The sequence below is a fragment of the Archocentrus centrarchus genome, chromosome 1 (assembly GCF_007364275.1).
Source record: "Archocentrus centrarchus isolate MPI-CPG fArcCen1 chromosome 1, fArcCen1, whole genome shotgun sequence".
Classification (NCBI taxonomy): domain Eukaryota; kingdom Metazoa; phylum Chordata; class Actinopteri; order Cichliformes; family Cichlidae; genus Archocentrus; species Archocentrus centrarchus.
Genome location: NC_044346.1, coordinates 9,172,687 through 9,199,348, shown reverse-complemented (window position 1 = coordinate 9,199,348; position 26,662 = coordinate 9,172,687). Strand labels below are relative to the sequence as shown.

General features: G+C 40.6%; 2 protein-coding genes across 8 annotated transcripts in view; one reads left to right on the top strand and one right to left on the bottom strand.

Moving 5' to 3' along the window:
- Positions 1-10,646: 10,646 nt before the first annotated feature.
- LOC115782657 (bifunctional apoptosis regulator) lies at positions 10,647-19,634 on the bottom strand. Of its 4 annotated transcripts, none has more exons than XM_030732980.1 (10): positions 19,325-19,547; positions 17,887-18,181; positions 15,830-15,928; positions 15,303-15,396; positions 13,721-13,893; positions 13,478-13,622; positions 13,049-13,228; positions 12,662-12,858; positions 11,716-11,928; positions 10,647-11,636 (listed from the first exon to the last, which is right to left on the bottom strand). In XM_030732980.1, the coding sequence occupies exons 2-9, from the start codon at positions 18,159-18,161 to the stop codon at positions 11,736-11,738; spliced, it is 1,356 nt and encodes a 451-aa protein (XP_030588840.1). In that variant the 5' UTR covers positions 18,162-18,181; positions 19,325-19,547; the 3' UTR covers positions 10,647-11,636; positions 11,716-11,735. The 4 variants fall into 4 exon arrangements, with proteins under 4 accessions (XP_030588840.1, XP_030588846.1, XP_030588856.1 ...); XM_030732986.1 differs by having other exon boundaries at positions 10,647-11,928; positions 19,325-19,351; positions 19,424-19,509; XM_030732996.1 differs by lacking the exon at positions 19,325-19,547 and adding an exon at positions 19,555-19,634 and having other exon boundaries at positions 10,647-11,928.
- The window catches only part of LOC115782573 (zinc finger protein 658B-like), a 20,260-nt gene continuing 12,451 nt past the window's right edge, over positions 18,854-26,662 (top strand). The window contains exon 1 of one of the 4 annotated variants that reach the window (XM_030732828.1): positions 18,854-19,050. Coding sequence is in view for 2 of the 4 variants with exons in the window: in XM_030732820.1 (XP_030588680.1) it covers positions 23,213-23,221 (9 nt within the window). In the remaining 2 variants the exon portion in view is untranslated. Of the gene's footprint in view, positions 19,051-19,666; positions 19,781-23,056; positions 23,222-26,662 lie in introns of those variants that run through there. The other 3 variants (XM_030732837.1, XM_030732820.1, XM_030732812.1) reach the window with 3 other exon arrangements.

Genomic DNA, 26,662 nt, shown 5'->3' with positions numbered 1-26,662 from the left:
CATCACTTTGATTTTGGGATTCCTGTGAAGTACATCCAGCAGGCTGTAAGTAACAGCTCCCAGCCCAGACCATCAGTCGTGATGCCCAAGCTGAAAATGCCTCCCCAAGTGAATCAAGTCAAGGCTGCTGCTGGTCCCAGACCCCGGCCTGTCTCGGGTAAAGAACCACAGCCGTCTACACCCTCTGTTGCTGGAACCTCTGACTCAGGGAGAGGAAAAATCATGGGCAAAAAGGGAGCAGAGAGTGCACGGCTAGAAGCACAAAAGGCTGTCTTGCTGCAAGAAAAAGAGAAATTGAAAGCAGTGCTTGAAACTGTCAACGTCCAGATAGAAATGGGAAAGGCACTGCTTTATAAACAAAAGATCAACACAGCTGGTTCACTCAAAATTGAACAGCTGGAAGCAGCAGCCAATGATGAAAAACAAGAGAAAATTCATACCGAGAGGCTCTTAGCAGAACAGCTTGCAGAAACTAAGAGACTGAAGGAAGAGCTGGCCCAGGCACAGAAAAAACTTGAGGAGGAAAAACTTCAGAGGGAGGAGGACATGTTACGTCTTCAGGCTGAGCACATCAAAATAACATCCATGATGAAAGCAGCAGCAACCAAGGCCCAGGAAGACCTGGAAAATGAGCGGTCACAGTGGCTCCAGGAAAGGTCCACCATCCAGTCAGCTCTGAAATCCCTAAAGGAGTCCATTGATGAGACTGTGGAAGAAAAAGATAAATTCATTACTGACGTAATGAATCAAGTCCATCAATTAGAGAAGACTCAAGAGGAGGCTCAGAAAAAGCTGAAGAAGAGATCTCTGAGGAAGAGATTTATGCAACTGTTTAAAAGATCCTGAAGGACCACTGTTGTAATCTCCAACCTCAATCCCGTAAATTTCTCTTCCACCAAAGAATAACAAACTAACAACTAGCCCCAAACGGTCGCGGCAGATGACCGCCCCTCCCTGAGCCTGGTTCTGCTGGAGGTTTCTTCCTGTAAAAAGGGAGTTTTTCCTTCCCACCGTCGCCAAGTGCTTGCTCATAGGGGGTTGTTTTGACTGCTGGGTTTTCTGTGTAAGTATTGTAAGGCGTAGCCTCAAGGCGCTTTATATTGTGAGACGCGACAATAATTACACAGAAAACCCAGCAGTCAAAACAATAATATTCACATCAGTAACACGTAATTCTTGATGTGATTTGGGGCTAAATAAATAAAATTGAATTGGACAGCAATCAAAAAAAACAAAGACTAAGAAATTAGATGTATAAGGTTTTAAATTCAAACATTAATAAAGCAATTGAGCAAACAAAACAAAATTTCTTGTCCTGCCTTGGTTTTTTTATGTCCTGTGATTAGCGCTGCATTTCCTGTTTGGGTGAAACAGCTGAATTATTTGCAGCAGCTGCTTCTTTGAGGGGCAGTGCTGTTTACTCACTGTCAGAGGCCACCAGAAGATCATCTGTAACCTTCACTAATGCTGTTTCTGTACTGTGATCAATGCTGAAACCTGACTGAAACTCTTCAAACAAACCGTTCCTCTGCTGTTGATCCGTTTCAAGGATTTGTGAGAGAAAAGGAAGGTTGAAGATTGGCCTATAATTAGCTAACACAGCTGGGTCAAGAGATGACTTTTTAAGTGATGCTTTAATTAATGCCACCTTAAAAGCCTGTGGTACATAGCCAATAGACATGTTGGTGGTTTGGAGGAAGCAACTACTGAAGTTAACTCAGAATGATCAATTGGAGAGAGAGTTTCAATAAATACCAGCAGTGCTGAAAGCAGCCAAACAAGAAGACGCGTGGTTGAGATGGTTATGAATCATTTTTTCTCTAATGGTTTAAAAGTCTGAGGCCGACTTATCCGACTTGGCCTCAGAGTTATCCTTATCCTTGGTGGCCTCAGAGTCTCATCTCTGCTTTTTGCAGATGATGCGGTTCTGTTGGCTTCATCAGGGGGGGGCCTCCAGCTCGCAGTGGAACGGTTCGCAGCCGAGTGTGAAGCGGCTGGCATGAGAATCAGCACCTCTAAGTCTGAGGCCATGGTCCTCAGCCGGAAAAGGGTGGAGTGCCATCTCCGGCTCAGGAACGAGTTCTTGCCTCAAGTGGAGGAGTTTAAGTATCTCGGGGTCTTGTTCACGAGTGATGGGAGAAGGGAACGGGAGATCGACAGGCGGATCGGGGCTGCTTCTGCAGTGATGCGGACGCTGCACCGGTCCGTCGTGGTGAAGAGGGAGCTTAGCGTAAAAGCGAAGCTCTCGATTTACCGGTCGATCTACGTTCCTACCCTCACCTATGGTCACGAGCTTTGGGTAGTGACCGAAAGAATAAGATCGCGAATACAAGCGGCAGAAATGAGTTTCCTTCGAAGGGTGGCTGGCCTTTCCCTTAGAGATAAGGTGAGGAGTGCGGCCATCCGGGAGGGGCTCAGAGTAGAGCCGCTGCTCCTCCACATCGAAAGGAGCCAGTTGAGGTGGCTCGGGCATCTGATTAGGATGCCTCCTGGCCGCCTCCTGGGTGAGGTGTTCCGGGCATGTCCCACCGGGAAGAGGCCCCGTGGTAGACCCAGGACACGCTGGAGAGATTATGTATCTCGGCTGGCCTGGGAACGCCTTGGGGTCCCTCCGGATGAGCTGGAGGAGGTGGCTGGGGAGAGGGAAGCCTGGGCTTCTCTGCTTAGGCTTCTGCCCCCGCGACCCGGCCCCGGATAAGCGGAAGAAAATGGATGGATGGATGGATGGTTTAAAAGTCACTAGAAAAAAAAACAAAAAAAAAACATTTCCTGCAGAAAATGTCATGTGAATGCTGAACGCTCAAAGATTGGAGCTGAAATGCCTAAAAATGCTTAAAATAGCTCAAACTTGATTTGCTTAAAGAGCTTAACCAGTTTGAAAAGCTAAAAAAAGAAAAGAAAAACTAAGCAATGCTAGGTGGTTGCATAATATTGTTTGTTCAAGTAGATAAACTGCAAGCACTTTATGCACAGTTAAGTAGTTTAGTTTAGTTAAGTGGTTCCTAACAGTCTGAAATATTCAATCATTTTGATCTCTGGGCTTTTTATGACAGCATGTAAAATGTTGAGAGGTGAAATCTCTCTGTGGTAGAAGTGCAAGAAAAGGGTCATCCACTCTTTAAGTGAACCTACACTGTATTGCCAGAAGTATTCACTCATCCATCTTAATCAGTGAATTCAGGCGTTCCAGTCACTTCCACGGCCACAGGTGTATAAACCAAGCACCTAGGCATGCAGACTGCTCCTACAAACATTTGAGAAAGAATGGGTCGCTCTCAGGAGCTCAGTCAATTCCAGCGTGGTACCGAGCAACAAGTGCAGTGGTTAAATTTCCTCACTACTAAATATTCTACAGTGATTGGAAATGACAGTGTCTCATGGTGGTTGTCCACATGAAATGACAGAGTGGGGTGAGTGGATACTGAGGGGCATAGTGTGCACAGGTCACCAATCTACTGCAGTCAGTCACTACAGACCTCCAAACTTCATGTGGCCTTTAGATTATCTCAAGAACAGCACACAGAGAGCTTCATGGAACGGGTTTCCATGGCTGAGCAGCTGCATCCAAGCCTTAGGTCACCAAGCACAATGCAGAGTGTTGGATGCAGTGGTGCAAAGCACGCCGCCGCTGGACTCTAGAGCAGTGGAGACGTGTTCTCTGGAATCTCAATTTTGTGGAGACAATTTGGGGATGGCCCCTTCCTGTTCCAAAACAAAACAATATATACATATATATATATATATATATATATATATATATATATATATATATATATATATATATATATATATATATATATATATATATATATATATATATATATATATATATATATATAAAAAAACAATAAAAGCTGATAGAGCAACCTTTGGCATGAATTTGAGCAGAAACTGTGAGCCAGGCCTTCTCAGCCAACATTTCTTAACATGACTGGCTGGATGAGATGTTCTTCCAGCTGTCTTATTTTGGCCTACAGGGCAGTGATGGAGGCCTTGAACCTGTTCTTCACAGAACCCTCCAGCTCGCCAAGCTTGGCCCACACAGCTCCTTGTTTGGATGCTCCAGTTGCTGGCAAGCATTTTCACTTTTTGGGGCTGTGCTGCGCTCTGAATTCAACTCTGTAGTCAGAGTGTCCTCCTGAGGGAGAGTGAAAAAGGCACAGTAATAATCTGCACTGGAAACACAGAGAATCCAAGTGGACAGGGATCGAAATGTGTGCAAAGTGTGCACACAGGCTGTGGTTCCTCTGACATTTGTCCATCTTTGGTTTTACAGTGATTTGTTGGGAAGAGTTTAAAACAATTACAGTTAACAAGTTGCAGTCGGCTCAAGCAATGTTGTCTTTATGTAGTCTCTTCTCTGCTGTTTGGACTCTGCTCTTCATATGGTGATACAAAGAGCAGAAGAGAGAAAATACAACTCTAAATACAATCAAACAGCATTGGCTGAAATTAAACAAGTGCACATCCATCCATCCATCCATCCATCCATACACACACACACACACACACACACACACACACACACACACACACACACAAACATACATACATACATACTTCTTCAGTGGTTAGCAGTGAACAGGAAAACACTGATGTGGCAACTCACTAATTAAAAATTCCTAAGGCTCAATAAACATAGTATTAGTCCTCCAGTCAAAACAAGGATGAGTGGGGTGCCTGTAGCTCAGGAGGTAGAGCGGGTCACCTGCTGATCATGTGTCTGAATGTGAATTCACCAATCAGAAATAAGCTGCTTCAAAAAGAGTGACGCAGGAGGAAATCCTGCTGACCTACCCATAAACAACAGGTTACCACACAAAAACTGTAGGTCCAGCTGAAAAACGTTTTACACTATGAGCACAAGCACATGTTACTAAAGCAGGATGTATGTTTTTGATGTCTATACCACAAAAATTGAGAGAGAAATGGGGGTTTAAAAAGTGCCTCAGTTTGGGCTTTGTCCTAAAAAGAAGAGAAAAATTAACACTGGCGTGAACGTCAGATGTTCAGGACAAGATTATTACTGTTAGCAAAAACCAAATTGAAAAAGTTTTTGTTAAATGAATTAAGTTATAAAACAAAAAGGTAATTAAAAGAAAAAGAACGATAACTAACTGAAATGAGAGATAAAATAACCGTCGTTTTCGTGTTTGTCAGTTTATTTAAAAGCCTTGTGGATTATGAAGGAAGGAATGTAAATATGCTGCACACTAGACATACCATAAATATAACAATTTAAATAGAAATATAGCAACAAGTAGCATATTGCAGAATTAATCTTCACAACAAGGTGAAGGTGTTGAAATAACTCTGTACAGCAGACAGAAATAAGACTGCATAGTAGAGAAACAACAAAATCACATGCCGATGATTTACTGGAAAAGAATGTGTGTTTTGGTCTGATGTTTTGTGTCTACAGGACCCAGATGAGGCCGCTAACAGGCGACAGTGAAGGGCACAGAAGAAGGAACTGATGAGCATGCTACATGCTTGCATATTTCAATAACTGTGTAACTGTGTCAAGTCTGTGTATAAAAGTTGAACTAAGATAGAGAGCGGTGTCAGACTTGTGTGAAGCTGCACTGACTGCATCAGGCAGCTCCAACAATTCTGAACCAGATTAATCTGTAAATTATTTGAAATGGCTCTATTAAATTTAATAACTGGACTCCTTATTCCGGTCTGTGTCATTCCTGTCGATAAACGAACACGCAGAAACCTTAAGCAGCAGCACACACTCTTATTATTCAAATTCCTTCAATTAATATGAAATCACTTTTTTTCTGGTTTGTCTTTATTATGTATGTTTCATGATAGCTGTTAGGCTCCTTAAGCAAAGACATGTAGTCCATCATAAACAGCAGCCATCTTGGCTACTTTTATTATGTGCTTCATAGATACCTCAGACAGAATGCGCACCTACTCAAACAGCTGTTTTACTCACATATTCATTTATTGTAGGAGTCTGTCAGTTTTAAGCAGATTTGGAAATTAAACGTGTAATCCTGGTTTCTGTTTTAGCACCGACGCTGTTTCACTGAGCGTGATAAAAGCTGTCAGTTTGCTGAAATCATTAGAGCTGCACAATCTCAGCCTTTTTCTGACCACTTTATAAATTCCACACAGCTTTACCCCATAGTTGGTCACAACAGAATGTCACACAGGGTCAAATACTGTCTCAGTGTCGTGTATAATCCTATTTGTTTCAAAGTCAAAACGATGCAGTACTTTTCCCATTAACCAACTTTCTGTTCTTTTTCATCATTAACACAGATTCTAAGTTTGTGAATTAAACATTTCTGCACACTTTTTCTTCAACAGAATCAACTCAATAGCCTACAGCAGAATAAAGCTGATTACAGGCTGTTGCTAAAACACATCAATTCGACTAACATGTTTAAATCAACTTACAAAAACTCCCACTCCTAAATAACCTTTTTTAAAATAACAATGCTAGCAGCCTGGGGGCCTGCAGCCTGCAGCCTGCAAAGGTTTAGGCTGCTCATAAATCACAACGTACAGACTATGCTATGTGTCATAGCTTGTTGTGTAGCAAGCAGGACCCAAGGGTGCAGATTCAGACAGAATTGAAATTAAAGGTGGTTAATTATTTCAACACGAGACACAATCAACTGAGCTATACTGGAGCTGACTGGGTGCCAGGACTAAATCCAAAACAATGGCAAAGTTTGGAAAAGTGTGTCATGTCATTGAGAGGCCAAAACAAAGCAACGGCCCAAAAAAAAAAAAAAAAAGGGCAGAGGGTGGTTTCCATGGCGACGTCTGGGTTCAAGGTTCAAACATTACGTGAGAGCTGAGCGCTAAAAAAGCCACTGCACACACCGCCTCACAACCTCAACATTTGCACTTTGACACCAATTCAGGGACACGAGTCTCTTCAGCCTCTGTGCACACAAACACCAGCTGCTAATAACAAATTGGGCTGCTACTCCTTTTTTTTTCAACAAAAACAACACAAAAAACAAATAAGGCTGTAGTGCTTCCCTTCAGTGGAGTCACTAAATTAAACATCATGCTTCCTGATCCTGTAAAATCTGCTTAAAATGCTGCAAAACCCCCAACACCACCCACAAAAACAACAACAACATATATTTCTGAAGCTATAAAATGGGATAGAAATAAAAATAATAAATGTACAATGACAAACATGTCCAAAGATATCCATCTATAAGACAGGGCTGTTATTGTATTTAGATAAAAATGATATGAATTCAGCCTCGTTTGTCCCCGTGTCAACTCAATTTTCATCCTAAATGTGTTTTCATGAGTATTTCTTCCAACCACAAAGTTGAAATCGGGCCTGAGAAATAAAAACAAAGATACGACACACATCAATCACTTGGGATTAAGTGCCTTTCCCTACACCTGCCTTTAAGAAAGGAGCAAACTGTTGCTTCCACTGTCTGTCCTGATTGTTGCTCTCTCTCTTCTTTCTTGCCATCCTTACATTCAATAACATGAACTTTGTGTTGAGGAGCTTATACATTTACAGGTGCTGCTCATAAAATTGGTCATGAAAAAGTTGATTTGTTTCAGTAATTTCACTCAAAAAGTGAAACTTGTATATTATACTCATTCATTGCACACAGACTGATATATTTCAAATGTTTGTTTCTTTTATTTTTGATGATTATAACTGACAACTAATGAAAACCCCAAATTCAGTATCTTAGAAAAAAAGAAGAGAAGAAATGCGGGAATAAACAGAAAAACCTGGCAATTTTTAATGTTTGACCGTTTAATACTTGATTATCAACATTTCTGTGTCAATTTTTATATCTATTGAATATTCTGTTAAATATTGTCAATTTGATGTGTTTAATTTAGAAAAGAGTAGATTCCAAGGGTGCTGGTTCAAGTCCTGCTCTATGCAGAAATTGAAAAAGTAACCATATACTCAAAAATTGAAATTGAAGCATGACGAGTCACTTTAATCAGCCTGACCCCCTCTGTCATCATCATAGACAGAATAAAAGTTTTTTTTTTTATAAAAAACATTTAAATCTGCAGTACATTTAAACTGTCATAAGCGTTGGAAAACAACCATATGAACAAAACTGCCATTAAACAGGCACAAATTGATAATTTACAGAAAAGAAAAAAAAAATTACTGAAGGTTGTGTACGAACTGTAAAATGCAAATCAGTGCAAGCAGTTGCAAATAACCACATGCATTGAAATAAAAATTTCAAATGGCAGGATTCCACACTCTACAATTTTTATTTTTAAATATTAGAAATTTTTTTTTTTAAATACAAAATTAATGCATCAGCCTCCCAGAAGGCCTGCATATATAAGTTAGAAAAAAAGTGAAATAAAAAGCACCTGTGAAATGAAAAAAGTGCTCACAAACATCACAGCTTTGAAGGTATTCTTTAACATATGAACTCCTGAAGCTGAATAAAGCATGAAGCATTTCTCCTGCTGTGTGATGAATATGAAAATCCTAGATGAGATCAAGTTATCGCATTCACAAGAATTTTTGAAAACTTGACCTCTGACCTTTACTTTAAGGTTAAGGTCACTGAGATTCAAACTTCCGAGATTTTTAGAAGAAGTAGGACTCAATCTCCAAAACATCTAAAGTTAAAGAAGTCAATCAAGTCCTTCAGAACTGTGGACAGGTACTCATTTAGTCTTTCCAATTATTGATGCTTCTATCTTAAAAATGATCAATCAGTCTTTATTAGTTGGCTATGTACCACAGGCCTTCAAGGTGGCTGTAATTAAACCTCTACTTAAAAAGCCATCACTGACTCAGCTGTCTTAGCTAATTATAGGCCAATCTCCAACCTTCCTTTTCTCTCAAAGATTCTTGAAAGAGTAGTTGTAAAACAGCTAACTGATCATCTGCAGAGGAACGGTTTATTTGAAGAGTTTCAGTCAGGTTTCAGAATTCATCACAGTACAGAAACAGCATTAGTGAAGGTTACAAATGATCTTCTTAGAGCCTCTGACAGTGGACTCATCTCTGTTCTTGTCCTGTTGGACCTCAGTGCAGCTTTTGATACTGTTGACCATAACATTTCATTACAGAGATTAGAGCATACTATAGGTATTAAAGGTACTGCACTGCAGTGGTTTGACTCATATTTATCTAATAGACTCCAATTTGTTCATGTAAATGGGGAGTCTTCTTCACACACTAAGGTTAATTATGGAGTTATACAGGGTTCTGTGCTAGAACCAATTCTATTTACATTATACATGCTTCCCTTAGGCAGTATTATTAGAAAGCACTGCATCAATTTTCATTGTTATGCAGATGATACTCAGCTTTACCTATCAATGAAGCCAGATGACACACATCAATTAGTTAAACTGCAGGAATGTCTTAAAGATATTAAGGCCTGGATGACCTCTAATTTCCTGCTTCTAAATTCAGATAAAACTGAAATTCTTGTTCTCGGCCCCACAAATCTTAGAAACATGGTGTCTAACCAGATACTTACTCTGGATGGCATTACTTTGGCCTCCAGTAACACTGTGAGAAATCTTGGAGTCATTTTTGACCAGGATATGTCCTTCAATGCACATATTAAACAAATATGTAGGACCGCTTTTTTGCATTTGCGCAATATTTCTAAAATTAGAAACATCCTGTCTCAGAGTGATGCTGAAAAGCTAATTCATGCATTTATTACTTCTAGGCTGGACTATTGTAATTCATTATTATCAGTCTGTCCTAAAAGCTCCCTGAAAAGCCTTCAGCTGATCCAAAATGCTGCAGCTAGAGTACTGACAGGGACTAGAAAGAGAGCATATTTCTCCCATATTGGCTTCTCTCCATTCCTGTTAAATCTAGAATAGAATTTAAAATCCTTCTCCTCACATACAAGGTCTTGAATAATCAGGCCCCATCTTATCTCAAAGACCTCATAGTACCATATCACCCCAACAGAGCACTTCGCTCTCAGACTGCTGGCTTACTTGTGGTTCCTCAGATACTTAAGAGTAGAATGGGAGGCAGAGCCTTCAGCTTTCAGGCCCCTCTTCTGTGGAACCAGCTTGGATTCAGGAGACAGACACCCTCTCTATTTTTAAGATTAGGCTTAAAACTTTTCTTTTTGATCAAGCTTATAAACTAAGGGATGCTTAGGGATGGTTCAGGTGACCCTGAACCATCCCTTAGTTATGCTGCTATAGGCCTAGTCTGCTGGGGGGTTCACATAATGCACTGTTTCTTCTCATTCACCTTATTTATACTCCACTTTGCATTAAAATCATTAATTGATATTAATCTCTGGCTCTCTTCCACAGCATGTCTTTCTCTCCCCTCAGCCCAACCGGTCGCGGCAGATGACTGCCCCTCCCTGAGCCTGGTTCTGCTGGAGGATTCTTCCTGTTAAAAGGGAGTTTTTCCTTCCTACTGTCACCAAGCGCTGCTCATAGGGGGTTGTTTTGACTGTTGGGTTTTCTCTGTATTATTGTAGGGTCTTTACCCACAATACAAAGCGCCTTGAGGTGACTGTTGTGATTTGGCGCTATATAAATAAAATTGAATTGAATTTACTGAATTCAGCTTATAATCTCCCCAAACTATGATTATATTCACAAGAATTAAACTGCCCGGACATTTTTCTGCATTATGACGAAAAACAAACAGGATAATGTTATATATAAATCTTTATTTGTCAGTGTCATTCAAGAACATAGAAAAAAAAAATGATAATCACAGTGTAGGATTTTTTTCAGTGCAAATGAACAGTGTTAAAGAACCTAATCTTTGATTGCTTCGTCCACCCATGAAATGGAAACACACTGAACAACTTGAATTAAAAAAATTTTTTAAGTGCAACACAACATCTGTCAGCAAATAAAAACAGGTTCTCCTTAAAAATGATAAAAAAGTAAAAATCTGTATTAGCTACTTAAATTTTAAAAACATTAACATTTCAAATCTAAGCATCACATATGTTGTGAAGGCGAGTGCTGGAACAAACTTGAGAGAACAGCTTCACTGAACTGTCAGTTTGCACTTGGAAAGGCGTCCTAACAGACTGCTGAACTACAAACCCCGATGTGACACTTTTCAGCCACGTTACTAAACATCACAGGATGACCTTCAGACTCTCTGCAGCACTGAGATCACAATCACAGTGAAAAATGCAAGAAATGCATCAGAATTTATGCAGTGATTTATATGCAACTATGCGGCTTCAGATCTTAGATGGGTACTTGTGAAGCAGCCCAAGGTCATTTTTCTCAATGTGGATTATGTGCCAGAATGACATTTGATAACAGATGTTCAATAAAATAAAAAATAAAGCCCTCACGTTCCATTTGACTACAGCCATCCCAGGGCTACAAAGCCTTCGGCCACTCCTCATGAGCCCAAGCTTTACCGCCGCCAGTGTTTAGCATCTTATTTGGATTACCGTCCCTGGACCATTTAGGCATCGTGGTTTGTGAATGCACTGTGGATGCAAAAAGATCACTGCAGCGATTAATCCAAGTCAAACACCATGACTCGTTTCTCATCTCATTGGTTCTTGTTTCTCCTGCAGTCATTTGGTGTCTCTATTGTTCAACATGGCAACCATCCAGCAGAGAGAGAGGCAGGTCAAGAAGTGAGAAAAATTCCCCAACCTTAGACAAAGCCAGTCTTGAATGAGTTTACTGCTAAAAATAAACATTTCTCTTCAACTGGACTTCAGATTATTTTATTTATTCTGTCCCACATTAATTGGGCACCGACTTCATGCAGTTTGTCACAATGGTGCAGTTTCGGGATGTATTAACTGCTGCACCACCAGGTCGATATTAATGATGGGACTGAAGTAGAGCGCCCAGTAGAAGAGGCAGTTGCACACAAATTGCGGGACAAAAGGCCACAGAAGGGCAAATACAAATCCCTGAGTTAGCATTTTCCACAAGTGGTTCCACATCATATGTGGCAGAGTCCTACAGAGAGAGAGAGGAACAAGTAAGTGTGATATATTCAAAAAAAAAAAAAAAAAAAAAAGACTAAAGAGGCTCAATAGCCCATAAATTCATATAGAGCTATTACCACACAAATCCTGCACAGGAGATGCTAAATCCAGTTTCATGTAATTTACAGACAGCATAAAAGATGGACAGGTTCTGGATCAAATAGCAAACCTGTCTAATGGCCAGCAGGGGGCAACCCCTCTGGCTGCAACAAGACAAAGGCTCAAAATGGGTTTTCACTAACCAATGGGTGACGTCCACCTTTTATACTGCCCACACACACACACACACACACACACACACACACACAAAATGCAGAAAATATGACATTAATGAAATGGGTTGCACAGAATTGTAAGACATGTTGAAGCATGTTCTCCTTCAGCAGGATGAACTGCATGTTTTTCTACTTCATTTCACTTTTGTATCAAATGCATATTGTCAACAAATCTGCTCTGGATTTGATCAACTATTTTATTCATTTAATACTCGACTGGCCCTTCACAGCATTTTTTGGCCCCTCTGCTGTAGAACTGCACCCCTGTCAGCTATAAGACCTTTACTGTATGTAACAGTGAGGGAGACAGCCACATCAAATTATTTTGGATTTAAAAAACAAACCTACAGCTTTTACTATACTTACACTTCATGTTCACTTATCGAGCATTTTAAACAACAGAAGTCACCCAACCCTCCCAATGTTTACCTGATCCTGGCTCGCGCCCAGAGCCTCCACAGGGCACAACCTTCAAGGACCGACAGCAGCACGGCGTTGACAATAATGAAGCGGGATGTCCAGTAGTGAACGGCCAACCACTCCCAAGCAAATTCTGCAATCAGCTGGTATGGAAGCAGGCAGTATTTCACAAGAAACTCTGCCCATTGTTGCCAACTGGGATCCACCTTTTATCGTACATGGAGCAAAAAAGTTGAAAGTTAAGAGGAGGTCTGAAGATCTTGGTGCTCATGGTATTGTCTTATTACCAGAAGAAATCACAACATAATTTGCAAATCAATGTATCCAGTGTTTTCATTTTCAGTTCCTTACACTGCATTTAGTGTCATGTAAGTGGAAAGCTCATCTGGCTTTTACCTGCATGTTGAGGAATCTGCTCTCCACTGACTGATCGACATCCGTGACGGCCGGACAACAGGTGTGCAGGAAGGGCAGGAAGGTCTCAGAGTAGTCAAATAAATACAAATAAAAGATTGTGAGACGAGGGGAGCGCTTCAGAGCGTACAGCAAGAACAGAGACTTCCCCACATTAGCCGCCTGACAGAATGACAGAAACAGGAAGTGGACAGTTATTTCATTTTGGAGGTAAACATGAAAAATCCTAACGGGAAACAGGTTCCTAAAAATCTTCATTTAACAACAAGCAAAGAACAGATTAGGAGATCATAGTATGAGTTGCTTTACAAGCAAAAACTTGTAAAGATGCTAATACAGAACATCAGCAGGTGAAGTAAACTTCATTAGGAGAATTTGATGCAGAGATTTGTTGAATAAGCAGGTGCTTGCCTTGTATTCCCACAGGTTCTGTGGCGGTTTGACCCCCAGGGCTTTAACTCTTTCCAGTTCAGTCAGTATAACTCGTCTGTGAGCCGGATTTTCAATGTTGTAAGGAGACTTCAACAATTCTTCTTCCCCCAGCATCAACAGGAGTCTGAACCAAACAAATTAACACCATATCATGTGACTAACATGACGCGCCAAATTTTACAGTGTCCCCACATTTGATTAAAAATAATTTTTTCCATTTACCTTCCATTGACGTTCTCCTGCTGGAAGGGTCCTCTGTACAGCTGGGCCCAGGGCCCCAGGTTTTCGAGCCAGGACACAACCTCCTCAGGTGTCCAGTGAGACACGGCCTTGGTAATCAACACATCGTGCTGTTCCACCGGACCGCTGCTCCAGTGATACACCAACACCACCACCTGGAAACACGTAGACATTATCAAAGAAGTTACAGTGAAACCCTGTTTGTCTTGTATTGCAGCAGAATGCAATACTTGTATTTGGATACAAAGACTAGAGTTAGTCCACAAAACTGCTGTTGGTTAGGAGCAAATAGTAAGTAAGGTCTACGTTATGCTTAGAATGCTCCAGAAGCCAAACTGGTCCCAAACTGATAATGTGGATTCTTACAGCTCAGATTCAACCATTACTTCATCTTGCAGTAATAATCCATCATCACCACACTTGTTTAACTTGAACCGGACACTCGACTGGCCCCTCTCTTTAGTTCCACAACAGAAAACCCAGAGCATCCAAAATAAACTGAGGCTTTGCGCAAAGGACAACATTCAGTTCACCTGAAAAGACCCATTAATCATATCCATGAACTGCAGTCAAAAACAGAACCATGTTGTAATCTATTTACATGTTCCCACCAGCATACACACTAATTTTCTGCCACGTGGCAGTCACTGAGGTAAGGTTAAAATATTACACAATACTGATGCCTTGGTTAAAAAGATACAACCTAAAACTCACAGGAGTTCCAGCATGTAAGGTCAAGACTCATACACAAGGCAGCCTGCTGTGCTTCATCTTTCTTTTTGACTTATGTTATATTCAGTGTAACTTCTAATAACTGAACCCATAAACTCATCAGAAACACAAGCATTTACTGAGGTTACAGAGCAAAGGAGAGGGTAATGTTCCTCTATACTGCCCTCTGACAACACAGTAGCATGGTTGTTAGCGTTCCTGCCTCAGAGCAAGAACATCCTAGGTTTAAATCCACCTTGTCCACATCTGCGTGGGTTTTCTCTGGATACTCCAGTTTCCTCCCACAGTCCAAAGACATGCACTTAGTTGGGCTAGCTTAATTGTGATTCTAAGTTGCCCATAGGTGTGAATGGTTGTCTGTCTTTCCATGTTATCCTTGCAACAGGCTAGCAAACTGCACAAGGTGCACCCTGCCTTTTGCCCTATGATAGCTGGGACAGGCTCCAGCCCCCCGTGACCCTGTAAAGGACAAGCGGAAGAAAATGGATGGCTGGCAGGCAAATCGACATCCCCACAGATCCTCACACTCACCATCTGATGAAATATACGTCACTCAAACCCAAAGGGATCCTAGCAGACTCAGTAGCTATGTCTAGTTTTTTCTGTTTTGTTTTGTTTTTTTTTTTTTTAAACTGTCTATGAAATCGACATGACTTAATTAAAAGAGCAACTCATCTTTGCTGTTGCCAAAGCAATCCAGAAGCTTTGTCAATGGGAGCCAACAGGTGGGTCAAAATGGTAGCTTGGTACCAATGCAGGAAACTTGAGGCTCACTATTGATCAAGTTATGTTACTGCAGTGGAGCATTTCTAACCTGTATTTATGTACTTACAGCCACACATGAGAGTGCTGTTAGGACTCCAGAGAAGAAGAAGCCTGCTCCTTTGTGCTGGTTTGGCCTGGCTCTACCCAAGTTGTCGCCATATCTAAGATGAGGAAGAGAAACCAAGGACATGTTTTGTAAAGCAGGCCCCGTTTCAGTCAGAACTGAAAACAGATACATGTGAACATCAGACAGACATCAGGCACGTTGGCAAAGATAAGGTCATGATGGCAAAGGGACAGTTTTGAGCTTAAAGCTCATGAGGGCCTTAGCTGTCAGTCAAACAGTGCTGCATTTCAAGTACTGGGTAGCCACACCGCACCCCAGGCGCTCTCAGGGCTAAGTTTGAGCCTCTGGACTGAGCAAGCTTGTTGGTACTTTCTTTGAAGCAGGCTTTGACATCAGCAAGAAAAACATATATATCAATGAATCAATTTTAGCCTGTCCGTTGTAGGACTGAGTGTGAAATGCTGGTTTAATGGCTAAGTGTGGGTTTAATTGATACCAAAATGGCTTGTATTTGAGAACCAAAGTACCTCTGGAAGGCAAACAAGCTCCGGGAGATTTTGGGGTTGGCCTGGATTTCTGCTCTCCTCCGCTGTAAGACGTCACCAAAAAGTTTTTCAGTTGCATCCCTAAGAAGAAAAAGAAGAAATTTTATATACATACACATATGAACACACACACACACATACATACACAAAGTTATAATAAATAAAGTTAAAAAAAAAAAAAGGGGGGGGGGGGGGGGGTCGTCCAAAAAAAAAAGATAAAATTTAATATCAGCGGTATTATTAGCAATAATCACTACAACAAAAAGGTCACTGAGGTTTCTCAGCAACTGAGAATAATCTATGTAAATGTAGATGGTAAAGTATGCAAAGAGTCATTTTTGACAAATTCAGGGAACCGGGGGCACCCTCAGTGTGATTCAAGCAGAATCAAACTACATTCAAATTCAAGGTATCATCAATAATCATGGGAACTGACAAGACAAAAAAAAAAAAAAAAAAAAAAAAAGTCTTACTGAACAGTTTTTCTACAAGTAAGCAAAGTCTGAAAATTTTCTACTTTTACCCTTTAGTTGACTTGTGGTACTGTAGCTCAAATTAGTTAGCTACTTATGTCAGACAAGAACAGAGAAGATACTTCACTGTATTGCAGATTTTATTTTTTTAAATATTAATAACTCTGTTTCGGAATTTTCACTATTGCGGGATTTTGCAGTATTTAGGCATTTCTGTAACACCCCATAACTATGTTCATAACTCCGACAAAGAGATAAGTCACGCCTTCAGCAGAAATAGACATTACAACTGTGAGTGATCCGAGGGTTAAGATACTGCACCACCTTCATCGCAATCAGCATTGCTCAGCTAGATTATTCATCATCTTCATCATCATTCAAGTTGTAGTAAGAGCATGAAAAAGGTTTATAGGAGTGTGGGAAGGGTTTATAAAGCATATATACACACACACACACACACGCTGTTACCTCGCAGATTTTCACCTATCGTGGGGTTCTCAGGAACGTAAACCCCACGACAGGTGAGGGATTACTGTGCACCAAAAACGTAAACCCTCAACCACCCTCTTTTTACAGTGTGAACCATTTTATTAAAAGCCAATAAAGAATAGTGTGTGCCACAAACAAGTATTCAAAGCATGTGCCCTTACAGAGAGCAGAAAAGATGATGGCTGGTTTGCCAGCCTTGGCATTTCCTAGCAGGTTAAAAAAAAAAAAAAAAAAGTTTTTCACTTTCAAATGCAAAAACTGCATCACGTACTGACTGTGTAGTGATAAACAGCAAAAGCGTGCAAAGCCATTTGTTGTAACCCAGACATTATAACCACATTAAAAATAAAGGCCGTTCCCCAAACTAAGCGACTGTTTTGTGCCTATGATACACAGTTTCATGCAAGTGTATTTTATCTTAGAGTCTGCCAGTAAGTCTGTTTTCAACTCTGAGTGAGAAGTGAATAAGGCTGCCAAACAATTTCTACACCTTTGTTGTCATACAGATGTTTTAACCTGTCTGAGCTGCGTTTCTTATAAACTGCAAGTTATTGGTCAGTACAACTCAGTTCCTGGTTCCTTTACTTGTCTAATATTTGCTCTCGTTTCCTTCAGGCGAAAAATAAAAAAACAAACAAAAAAAACCAAACACGTCGTGTGACTCTTGGTTTCGGGCATGAGAGTGAAAGTGAAACCAATTGTAGATTTTCTAAAACTGCTCAACTCTGACGTAGTTTGTTGTGCTGAGAGGATACAAACCCATTTTAATTGAGAGGGAAACAATTATTTAAATTCTATCGATTTCTGCCCTGAAACTTGCATGTAAACTAGTAGATCAGAACGCTGATGTATCAATGGATGGGGCAGATTAAAATCAGAGGCATCCTCAGAGTGATTGAAGCGGAATCAAACTACATTCAAATTCAAGGTATTATTACAAATAATGATGGGAACAGAGGAACCAAAAAGTAGGCTGCCAGTAGGTCTGTTTTCAGCTGCATCTGTGGGAGAAGTGAATAAAGCAGCCAGAATGGCAAACATTAAACCACTGATATGCCACCTCCATGAGAAGCATACCTCAGCAGTATGTTGATTTTAGGAAAGCCTGCCCATTTCTCCCGGCACTCTGGGCACTCATTCTTCTGCGAGGACTCCCACCACAGAGCGAGACAGTGCCGACAAAAGTTATGACCGCAGGTCAGAGTAGTGGGGTTCACCAAGATGTCATAGCAACAATGACAAGAAAATTCATGTTCTGAGATGTTGTTCGCTGACGACTGAGACTCGGGAGACTCGGATAAGAGAGACTCCATTAATGGTTCCACACTGTCATCTGCTGAAGCCAACTCCATCTGCTGCAACACCTCCAAGTCTGAAGGGGAGGAGACAGGTTTAATAAGGAAGGGCTTAATGTCAGAAGCTATAACATTTTAGGGCTCAGGTAGGACATGGATACAATCTAAATGCTTCAGACAGAAAAATATTAAAAAAAAAAGCCAAAGCAGTGCTTCCACCCCACATGCCCAAATATTTTAACATTACAGCTAATAATTTGGCTAACAATAGGATGGTATTTATGATTTATGCATGTTTTAAAAGAAATGAATGCACTGGCTTTCATTAGTTCCTTAAACTTGGATAACATTTCAGAAAATGTGTTAAACACTGAAGTTGTGTAACTCAAAGTCCACATTATGTTTTGTCAACGTTTTTGCTCAATAGCAGGCTTAATTTAGAAATTAAACCCGTTTATTGAGCAAACACACACGTGTATGTGAAACCCATTACACTGTATAAACTTAAAACAGAAAGCAGCGGCCATTTTCACTGGATTAGACAAATATGAGGTTTTATAACACTCGGGGTGAAGTGAACCTGAAAACTCAGAAGATTACTAAAATCTAACAACATACACATCTAAAATTACACTTCCAGCACTTAAACGCAACCGTAATGACAAGTATGGACCATTAGTTGTGGTTGAGGAACTATGATTACAACTCATTTAACACGCGTGATAATACTTTCACTGTCACAGCGTGGATGGTCGTTAAGTAAATTAAAGCGCTATTTCTGTAACGACTCAGAGGAAGCTAAACAGGTTTAGCACAATATGACAACTATTTAAAATTCAGTCAGTTTCCGCATACAAAGAGGGGGTCAAACAGCGTCTAAACAACAAATGGTGAGCTGCTCGTTACCAAGTCTGGATCCAGAAACAAAGCAGACAGTGTGTTTCAGGTACTGTGACAGCGTGTAGGTAACGTTTACAGCTCCGAACGTTAGTTGCACTTTATAATTAGCTAGCTAGCCGTTAGCTAGGAGCTAGTTCCACAGCGGCTGCTGCTCAGTACAGCAGGAGTTAACCTCCCTCATTAGCACCAAACTGCGCTATCATTAGCTTTAAGGCTGATATGCTAGTTAGCCTAACTTAGCTAAACAGTACGTGCTGTTTGCTAAGTTCCTAAGTGCTAACTGGTGTGTTTCAGCTGGCTAAGCTACGGTGGCTACTCGCCTCAGGACTGGGCTCTGACGGGTGATAGGCTGCAAGATGACATGGCTATTAACCAGACTGCAGGCTCCTTTCGTGAGTTAAACTCAAAGCATCCACACACGCAGCAGCTCGGGTACTTCTGTCTCTCAGGCTCCTCCTGCTGTGGAAACCCCGATACCACGCGCGCGTGTGCCAGACTGCCCGCCTGTCACTGTGGAAGCTGATAGTGTCGTCACTGGTCACGCTCTCACCTGTACGAGGAGGAGGTCCGGGAGGAGTCAAAGCTCATTCCAGCAGCTGTGCGGCTCTTTGTAACAGCTGCGTGAGTTCAAAGTTCAGCGCACGTGTGATCCTGAGGCGTCACGTTAACATTAACCTGTACGCTGGCTCCTCGTAGAGTCCCTGCTGGGTTTACAGTGAGTCTATAGGTTATCCTAAAGCACCATCCTGAGGGATCACACACAACAGTAGCAGAAGGTAGCTGAATATACAGTGTAATTAGTGGATTTTATGCTGCTTTGATTCTTCTGCTTTACTTAACTATTACTACTTTTAATGCCTTAATATGCTGGTTACTTTGCAGATTAATATGAATAATACTGAATATAATCAACTAGCGAATAAGGTCTATAATTCTATGGAAGTATCCAGAGCTATCTGGTCAAAATTGTGACATTTGGCACACTTCTTCAGGATAGTCTCATTATCATTTTCACCAAGTTATGTGCCACTACCACTGGGGTAAAGCTGGACTTGCAACCGTAACTTGTGGCCTGTGTTGTTCATCTGCTGTAGATAATTTTTTTTTTTTAGGTCTGCCACTTTTATTTTGTCCTCCATTTGTCCAATTTCCTCCAGTTTTATAAGACACTGTACACCATGCCAAGGTAATCAGTTAATAGCTCTTTGGGAATTACCTTGTTGGTGCAAAATTATTTTATTCCCGTCAAACTGTGTTATCTTTGATATTTTTCACAGAATGGGAGCAAGAGATATATCTGTGTGACCCACTGCTAGCCACACAAATCCTAAATATGCCATTTAAAACTGGCCAAGAGGCTAATAGCTCTTTAGGAATGTCCTTGTTGGTACAAAAATGCTATTTTATACCTGTCAAACAGGGTTATCTTTGGCATGTAGATTCAACTAAAGAAATGGGAGCAAATGATGTGTTTGTGACAAGCTGCCAGTAACAAAGTGCCTAAAGATACAATCTGAAATTGGTTCTTTGCTGAGTTGATTGTTATGTGTAGACACAACACTGGTTCATCCCTTGAGTGATGGTGCCTTTCCACATGTGTAAGCTGCCAATATCATAGGCATCTATACCATCGGAAGCGTGGGTTTTTGATCTCCTGTTTAGTCTGGGTGATGTGGTGTCCATGTTTTCCAAAAAGGATTTCAAATTTGGATTTGTCTGACCACAGAACAGTTTTCCACTTTGCCTCAGTCCATTTTAGAGCTTTGGCCCAGAGAAGACAGAAACATTTTTGGATCATGTTCACATATGGCTTCTTTCTTTCATGGTAGAGCTTTAACCTGTATTTGTGGATGGCACATTGTGTTCTCAGACGGTGATTTCTGGATGTGTTCCTGAGCCCATGCAGTAATTTCCATGACAGAATCATGCCTGGGTAGCTCAGTGAAAGAGCAGGCGACCATGTATGCTGTGAGGTGAAGCGCAGGCAGCGCAGGTTCGAGTCCCAACCTGTCGCTCTTTACTGCATGTCTTCCTCCTATCTCTCCTCCCACTTTCCTGTCACTCTCTATTGTCAATAAAGCTGCAGTGATCAAAAAAAAAAAAAAAAGAAATTCTGCTTCTCTAAGATGCTCTTTTATACTCAGTCATGTTACTGACCTGCTGCCAATTATCCTAATTAGTTGTAAAATGTTCTTTTTTTAGTACCACTTGCTTTTCCAACCTTTTATTGTTCTCATTCCAACTTTTTTATGTTTCTGTATGTCACGGACCAAGCAGCAAAGGACATACAGGCACAGGTATAATTTCCAAGCTGTGGGTTTTATTGTATCCCAAAAAAGACCAGAAATGATTTAAACAACTATAAACTCATGAAAATAAGCTATTTTAAGAAATTGGTGGGCCCATGAAAGAGGTCAACTAAACAAAACGTTACGCAAAAGATATCCTTAACAAAATAACAGCACTCAACCAACTGACCTTCCCAAATGAGAGACAGCTGAACCTATATAGTAACTAAGTAAACCATTTTAAATGCCACAGGGGAAACCAGAGGGGCGATAACTAGTTAAAACACAAAGAAGAACCCATTCCCCCCATGCGGTCACAACAGATGCTTAAGTTCATTTGACTGAGCTCTGCACTTAAACCAGCTCCACCCTCAGTCTCCTCTTTTGCTGAAACCAGGAAGAGCTGGAGCAGCAAACAGATAACTCAAGAAAACAACAAAAGAGCAAACGATGACAAGAACACAAGAGGAGGAATGTGATTAGGGTTATGGTGCTACGTAAGTAATCATTTATACCAGTATATGTAAATTAACAATCTGATTCTTCCAACAGTTAATTTTATCTTTGGTGATTATCCTTATTACAGCTAGGGTAAATATCTGTATTCACACACACCTGGAGCAACTAATATGTGTAACAGTCACTGATCTATTTAGCCACCAGGTTCATGGTGACTGCTTATTGGTGATGGGCAGATTGACTGATGAGGTCAGGCAGGAGTCTCTGTGGGCTATGATATTTGCAGATGGCATTATGATCTGAAGTGAGAATAATGAGCAGATGGAAGAGAGCCTGGAGAGGTGGAGGCATGCTCTGGAGAGAGGAGAAATGAAAATCAGTAGAAACAAGACAGAATACATGTGTGTGAATGAGAGGAAGACAGGTGTAACAGTGAAGATTTGAGGAGCAGAGATACTGAAGGTGGATGAGTTTAAATACATGGGAACCATCCAAAGTAATGGACAGTGCACAAGAGAGTTGAAGAAGTGCAGACGGGGTGGAGCAGCTGGAGACGAGTGTCAGAGGTGATTTGTGACAGAAGGAAGGGAATGCCAGATGGTAGTGAGACCTGCTGTGATGTATGGTTTGGAGATGGTAGCACTGGCAAAAAGACAGGAGGCTGAGCTGGAGGTGGCAGAGATGAAAATGTTAAGATTTTCACTGAGCATGACCAGGATGGAGAGGATTAGAAATGAGTCCATCAGAGGGACAGCTCAAGTCAAACAGCTTGGGTACAAAGTTGGAGAGGCAAGGCTGAGATGGTTTGGACATGTGCAGAGGAGGGATAGTGGATATACTGGATGAAGGATGTTGAAAATGAAGCTACCAAAAAGATGAAAACCAGAGAGGTTGATGGATGTAGTGAAGGAGGACATGCAGAGGATGGGGACAGGGTGAGAAGGAGGCAGATGGTCCCCTGAAGGGCGCAGCTGAAAAAATAGAATAGAATAGAATGCCTTTATTGTCATTATACAGGATGTACAATGAGATTGGAGGGCCACTCCTGTTCAGTGCCATGTAACAGAAAATCAAACTCTCTAAAATGAAAATAAAAATATTATAAAAATATTATAATCTAGTATAAGTTGCCTGAAAAAGTGGAGGGCAGGAAAGGAATATTTGGTCGTCGTAACCTGTCTGCAGCGATGCACACGTTATTCACGGGGAGGCAGCAATTCAGCGGCAGCAATTTCAGCGTAGAAGAAGAGAGGGGGGGGGCGGCGGCGGAGTAGAAGAAGAACCGCTGTTTGAAAAGAAAAAAAAAAAAAAGTGGTGGCGCAACACAGTTTAGCTAGCACAGAGAGCAGTCTTAGTCTATGACAGCTGCTCTCATCCGGGACAACGCTTCAACTTATCTCCGTTTATTGATCGTCCTGTTTTTCCTATGACAGCCTTCAGAGCCGACACCGAGCTCGCACTATGTTTGAGGTAATGTGACCGCTCAGCTGCTTTTAGGCTGTTTCTGTGCAGCTGGCTGCAGTTTGATGTCGCTGTTATAGTTAACTAGCGAGATAAATGCACGGAGTAAACAGGTTATGCAGATAAGTAAAGGATACCGTATTAGTTGAGGGTGCACTGGTGTGGACTTGATGGTAACCTCTTTACGTTCATGCACATAACCAATAATGTCATTACAGCTTTAAAGCTAGCTTGTTAGCGAGTGGTAATTATTGTGACAGTAGCAAGCATAACAAATACTGTGATTACATAGTTTAAAGAAAAAGTCCTCTGTTATCATCACTTGACCTGCCAATTAAAATAGATTTTTATTGTCCTACCAGTGAAAAACCCTGTAGCAGCTCTGGGATTGACAGCAGAAAATTAAAATAGCCAAAAAGAGGTTGTATATGCAAAAGCAATAGTGCAGCCTGAAAAATAGGGGGTTAATACACTTCCATTATTATTAATCTATAATCCTAAATCTCTCGAAATGCATTGTTTTCATTTCACAATTGCATAACACAAATATTTTCATTTTTGAGAATTTAGAAGCTTGGAAACTTGAACTCTCCCCCCTGACACTAATGCGTAACTATAAGAATAGTTCCAGGTTAATTTTCTACCATGTTTACAGAGGTAATGGCTCAACTTCTTTTGGTTTTCTGCACTGTAAGAAAATATTCTGCAGCAGTTAAAACAAAAGTTTAACACAGTAACCTTCCTGAAGGCAGGGATTATTGCAGGAAACGTTATTATTTTGCCAGGGTGGAATAATGCCAGCCTCACTGCATTTATGTGAGTTGGTCTGGCTGTTCTGAAAATATGTGTGTGCAGTCTGTTTGTTAGCCTCATTAGCAAAAATGAATTGTAAATAAAAAAGAAAAAACTAATACAGTATTTAAGATTGCTATATTACATTGAAATTATAACAACAGATTCTGAGCTGATTATTTTTAGCCTTTTGGTTTTTAAACATGTTAATGATTCTTTTTTCTTCCTTTTTTTAAAAAAAATGCAGCTATAATGACAAATTCTTTGATGTTCAGTAAATTTAATTTAATTTAATTAGTAAGGTAATTAAGTTGGTTCCACTGACAATCGGCGGTGGTTGGTTGATTTGAAGGCCAGTTTTAACTTATTCCAAAACCCAAATAATATATCTGCTAAATGTATTCTAACATTGTCATATTAAGGCTCTGTACACAGTCCTCATATAAAAAAGATTAACTTACGGTTAAAGGCTGTGGCTCGGATATGTTGTTTATTTATATTTTATAATTATTGCACAATGAAGGTCCAGGCAATATTACATTTGATATTAGCTATGTGTCGAAATATCAGTATCATTTAAATGAAAATTTAAAAAGATAAATAAACAAGAGTCAGGAGAAGCATTTTTCAGCCATCTTTCAGAGTGTTGATGTTGCATAATTTGTCCACCAGAGGGCACTTGGCAACTTCCATGTTGGCAGCCAGCTGATTCGAGCAGATCGAGTAATCTAATCGACTGGTTGTAAGAATAAAACAAGTTTATTTTTTTAACTGCACTTTCATATTATCTTAGTAAGGACTCAAATAATGACGCATAACAAATCTGTTTTTATTTTGTGTATCTGATATATTGTGTTTTTAATTCACCAAATATCGGTATTGATATCTGTGTTAAAATCCCGTATCCCTCAGGTTCTGGATAATATATCAGACATTTAAGGACAAAAAAAAAGACATTTAAGGCATGTATTCTGCTAATGATACATGGATACAGCAAAGTCGTAAGAGTGGTATGTTGTTTTATTGTGCCAGTGTCAATGTGGCCTTACTTGTTTAACCTGAAACCTCAAGTGTAGGATATCAGTGAATTAAAGGATCCATGTTATACCCTGTAACACCGCATTATGTAATAACTTGACAAAATGCAAAATCACCTGCATTGTGTTATCATTAAAACTCTTGTTGCTATGTTGTCATCTTGGAATGGTTCTGGATGTCTGTTTGGCCTGATATTTTGAAGTATTGCCTAAATTAACTTTGAATTCAGTGATCAGTGGGGCAGAAAAAGTGCAGTATAAATAAAGGTATAAATAAGGCTTTAAATCTTGTATCTTCTAAACTGTGAAATTGAACTTCTGCCATCATTGTTGCTGTTGCAGGATTCAAATATAGATTCAGTTTAGGTTTGTTTGAGTGTCATAGCTCTCTGCTATAATGTTTGTGTTGAAGAAATTATTGCAAACTGTGTAAGTTGTACTTTTTTGATAAAACTGTAATGATGTGACTTTCCCATAGCCAGGTATGCTTTGCATGGCAGAGTACCGTAGATGAGTGGAGTACACAGATTGTAACAGCTAGCTGGAAAATGAGCCACGGGCTCACCTGGATGAGCAGTGAGGTCTACTGCTTTAGAGGACTACATTTGTCAGCTCCTTTCTGTATTTTCTTTTGTTGCTTCTGTCCCAGACACAGCCAGCCATTAAGGGGACTGGATGTTCTCATGTGGTTTGTAGTGATGCATTTTGCTTCACTTGGAGTTTTTTCCAAACAAACCAAAAGCTACAAGTTGGGCACCTGGGTGGCTTAGTGGTGAAGCCGGCGACCACATACACATGCTGCGTTGCGGTGCGGGCGGCACGGGTTCGTGTCCCGGCGTGTTGCCAGTTTGCCCGCGTGTCTTCCCCTTTATCTTTCCCCCATTTCCTGTCTCTCTCCACTGTCCATAAAAGCCGCTGTGGCCAAAAATGCAAAAAAAAAAAAAAAACCCCAAAAGCTACAAGTTTAGAAACTAATCCACTGGTTCAGACCAGAGCAAAGGCTCTTAGAGTTTTTTCAGGTGGGTCCTTTTTAGCAATGTCAGCAGCAGCGTCTATTGCACAAATACTTTTAACATCGGCCGTAACTCGATAACAATGTGACCTACAATGTTCAGATTCGTCTACTAGAAATCTTGCATAAGTTCGAATCTCAGTGACTTTGACCTAAAAGTAAACATCAGAGGTCAAGTTTTCTGAAAATCTTGTGAATGCCATAACTCAATAATGATAGGATGTTCAAATTCACACCATAGATGCATACTTTTCAAGCTAGGCCCAACAAACTTCATACACCTGTTCGCTGACTTTACTATAACAGCACTTTACCAGTGTTTACTACTGTTACCAATCCAAAATAGCCGAGCACTGACACCCGCTCTGCGGTGCTCTAGTTTAGGTTAGGGATGCGCCAATCCGATATTCAGTATCGGTATCGGTCAGATCCTGGCCTAAATTACTGGATCGGATATTGGAAAGAAATAAAAAATGCAATCCGATCCGATCCGACCCACTTTAGCTGCATTACAGTTCTCTGTTGTCTTCTTCTTCTTGTGGGTTTGCATTTGACCAAACCAGCTTAGAGCTGCATTACCACCTACCGGAATGGAGTTGGGATCAGGAA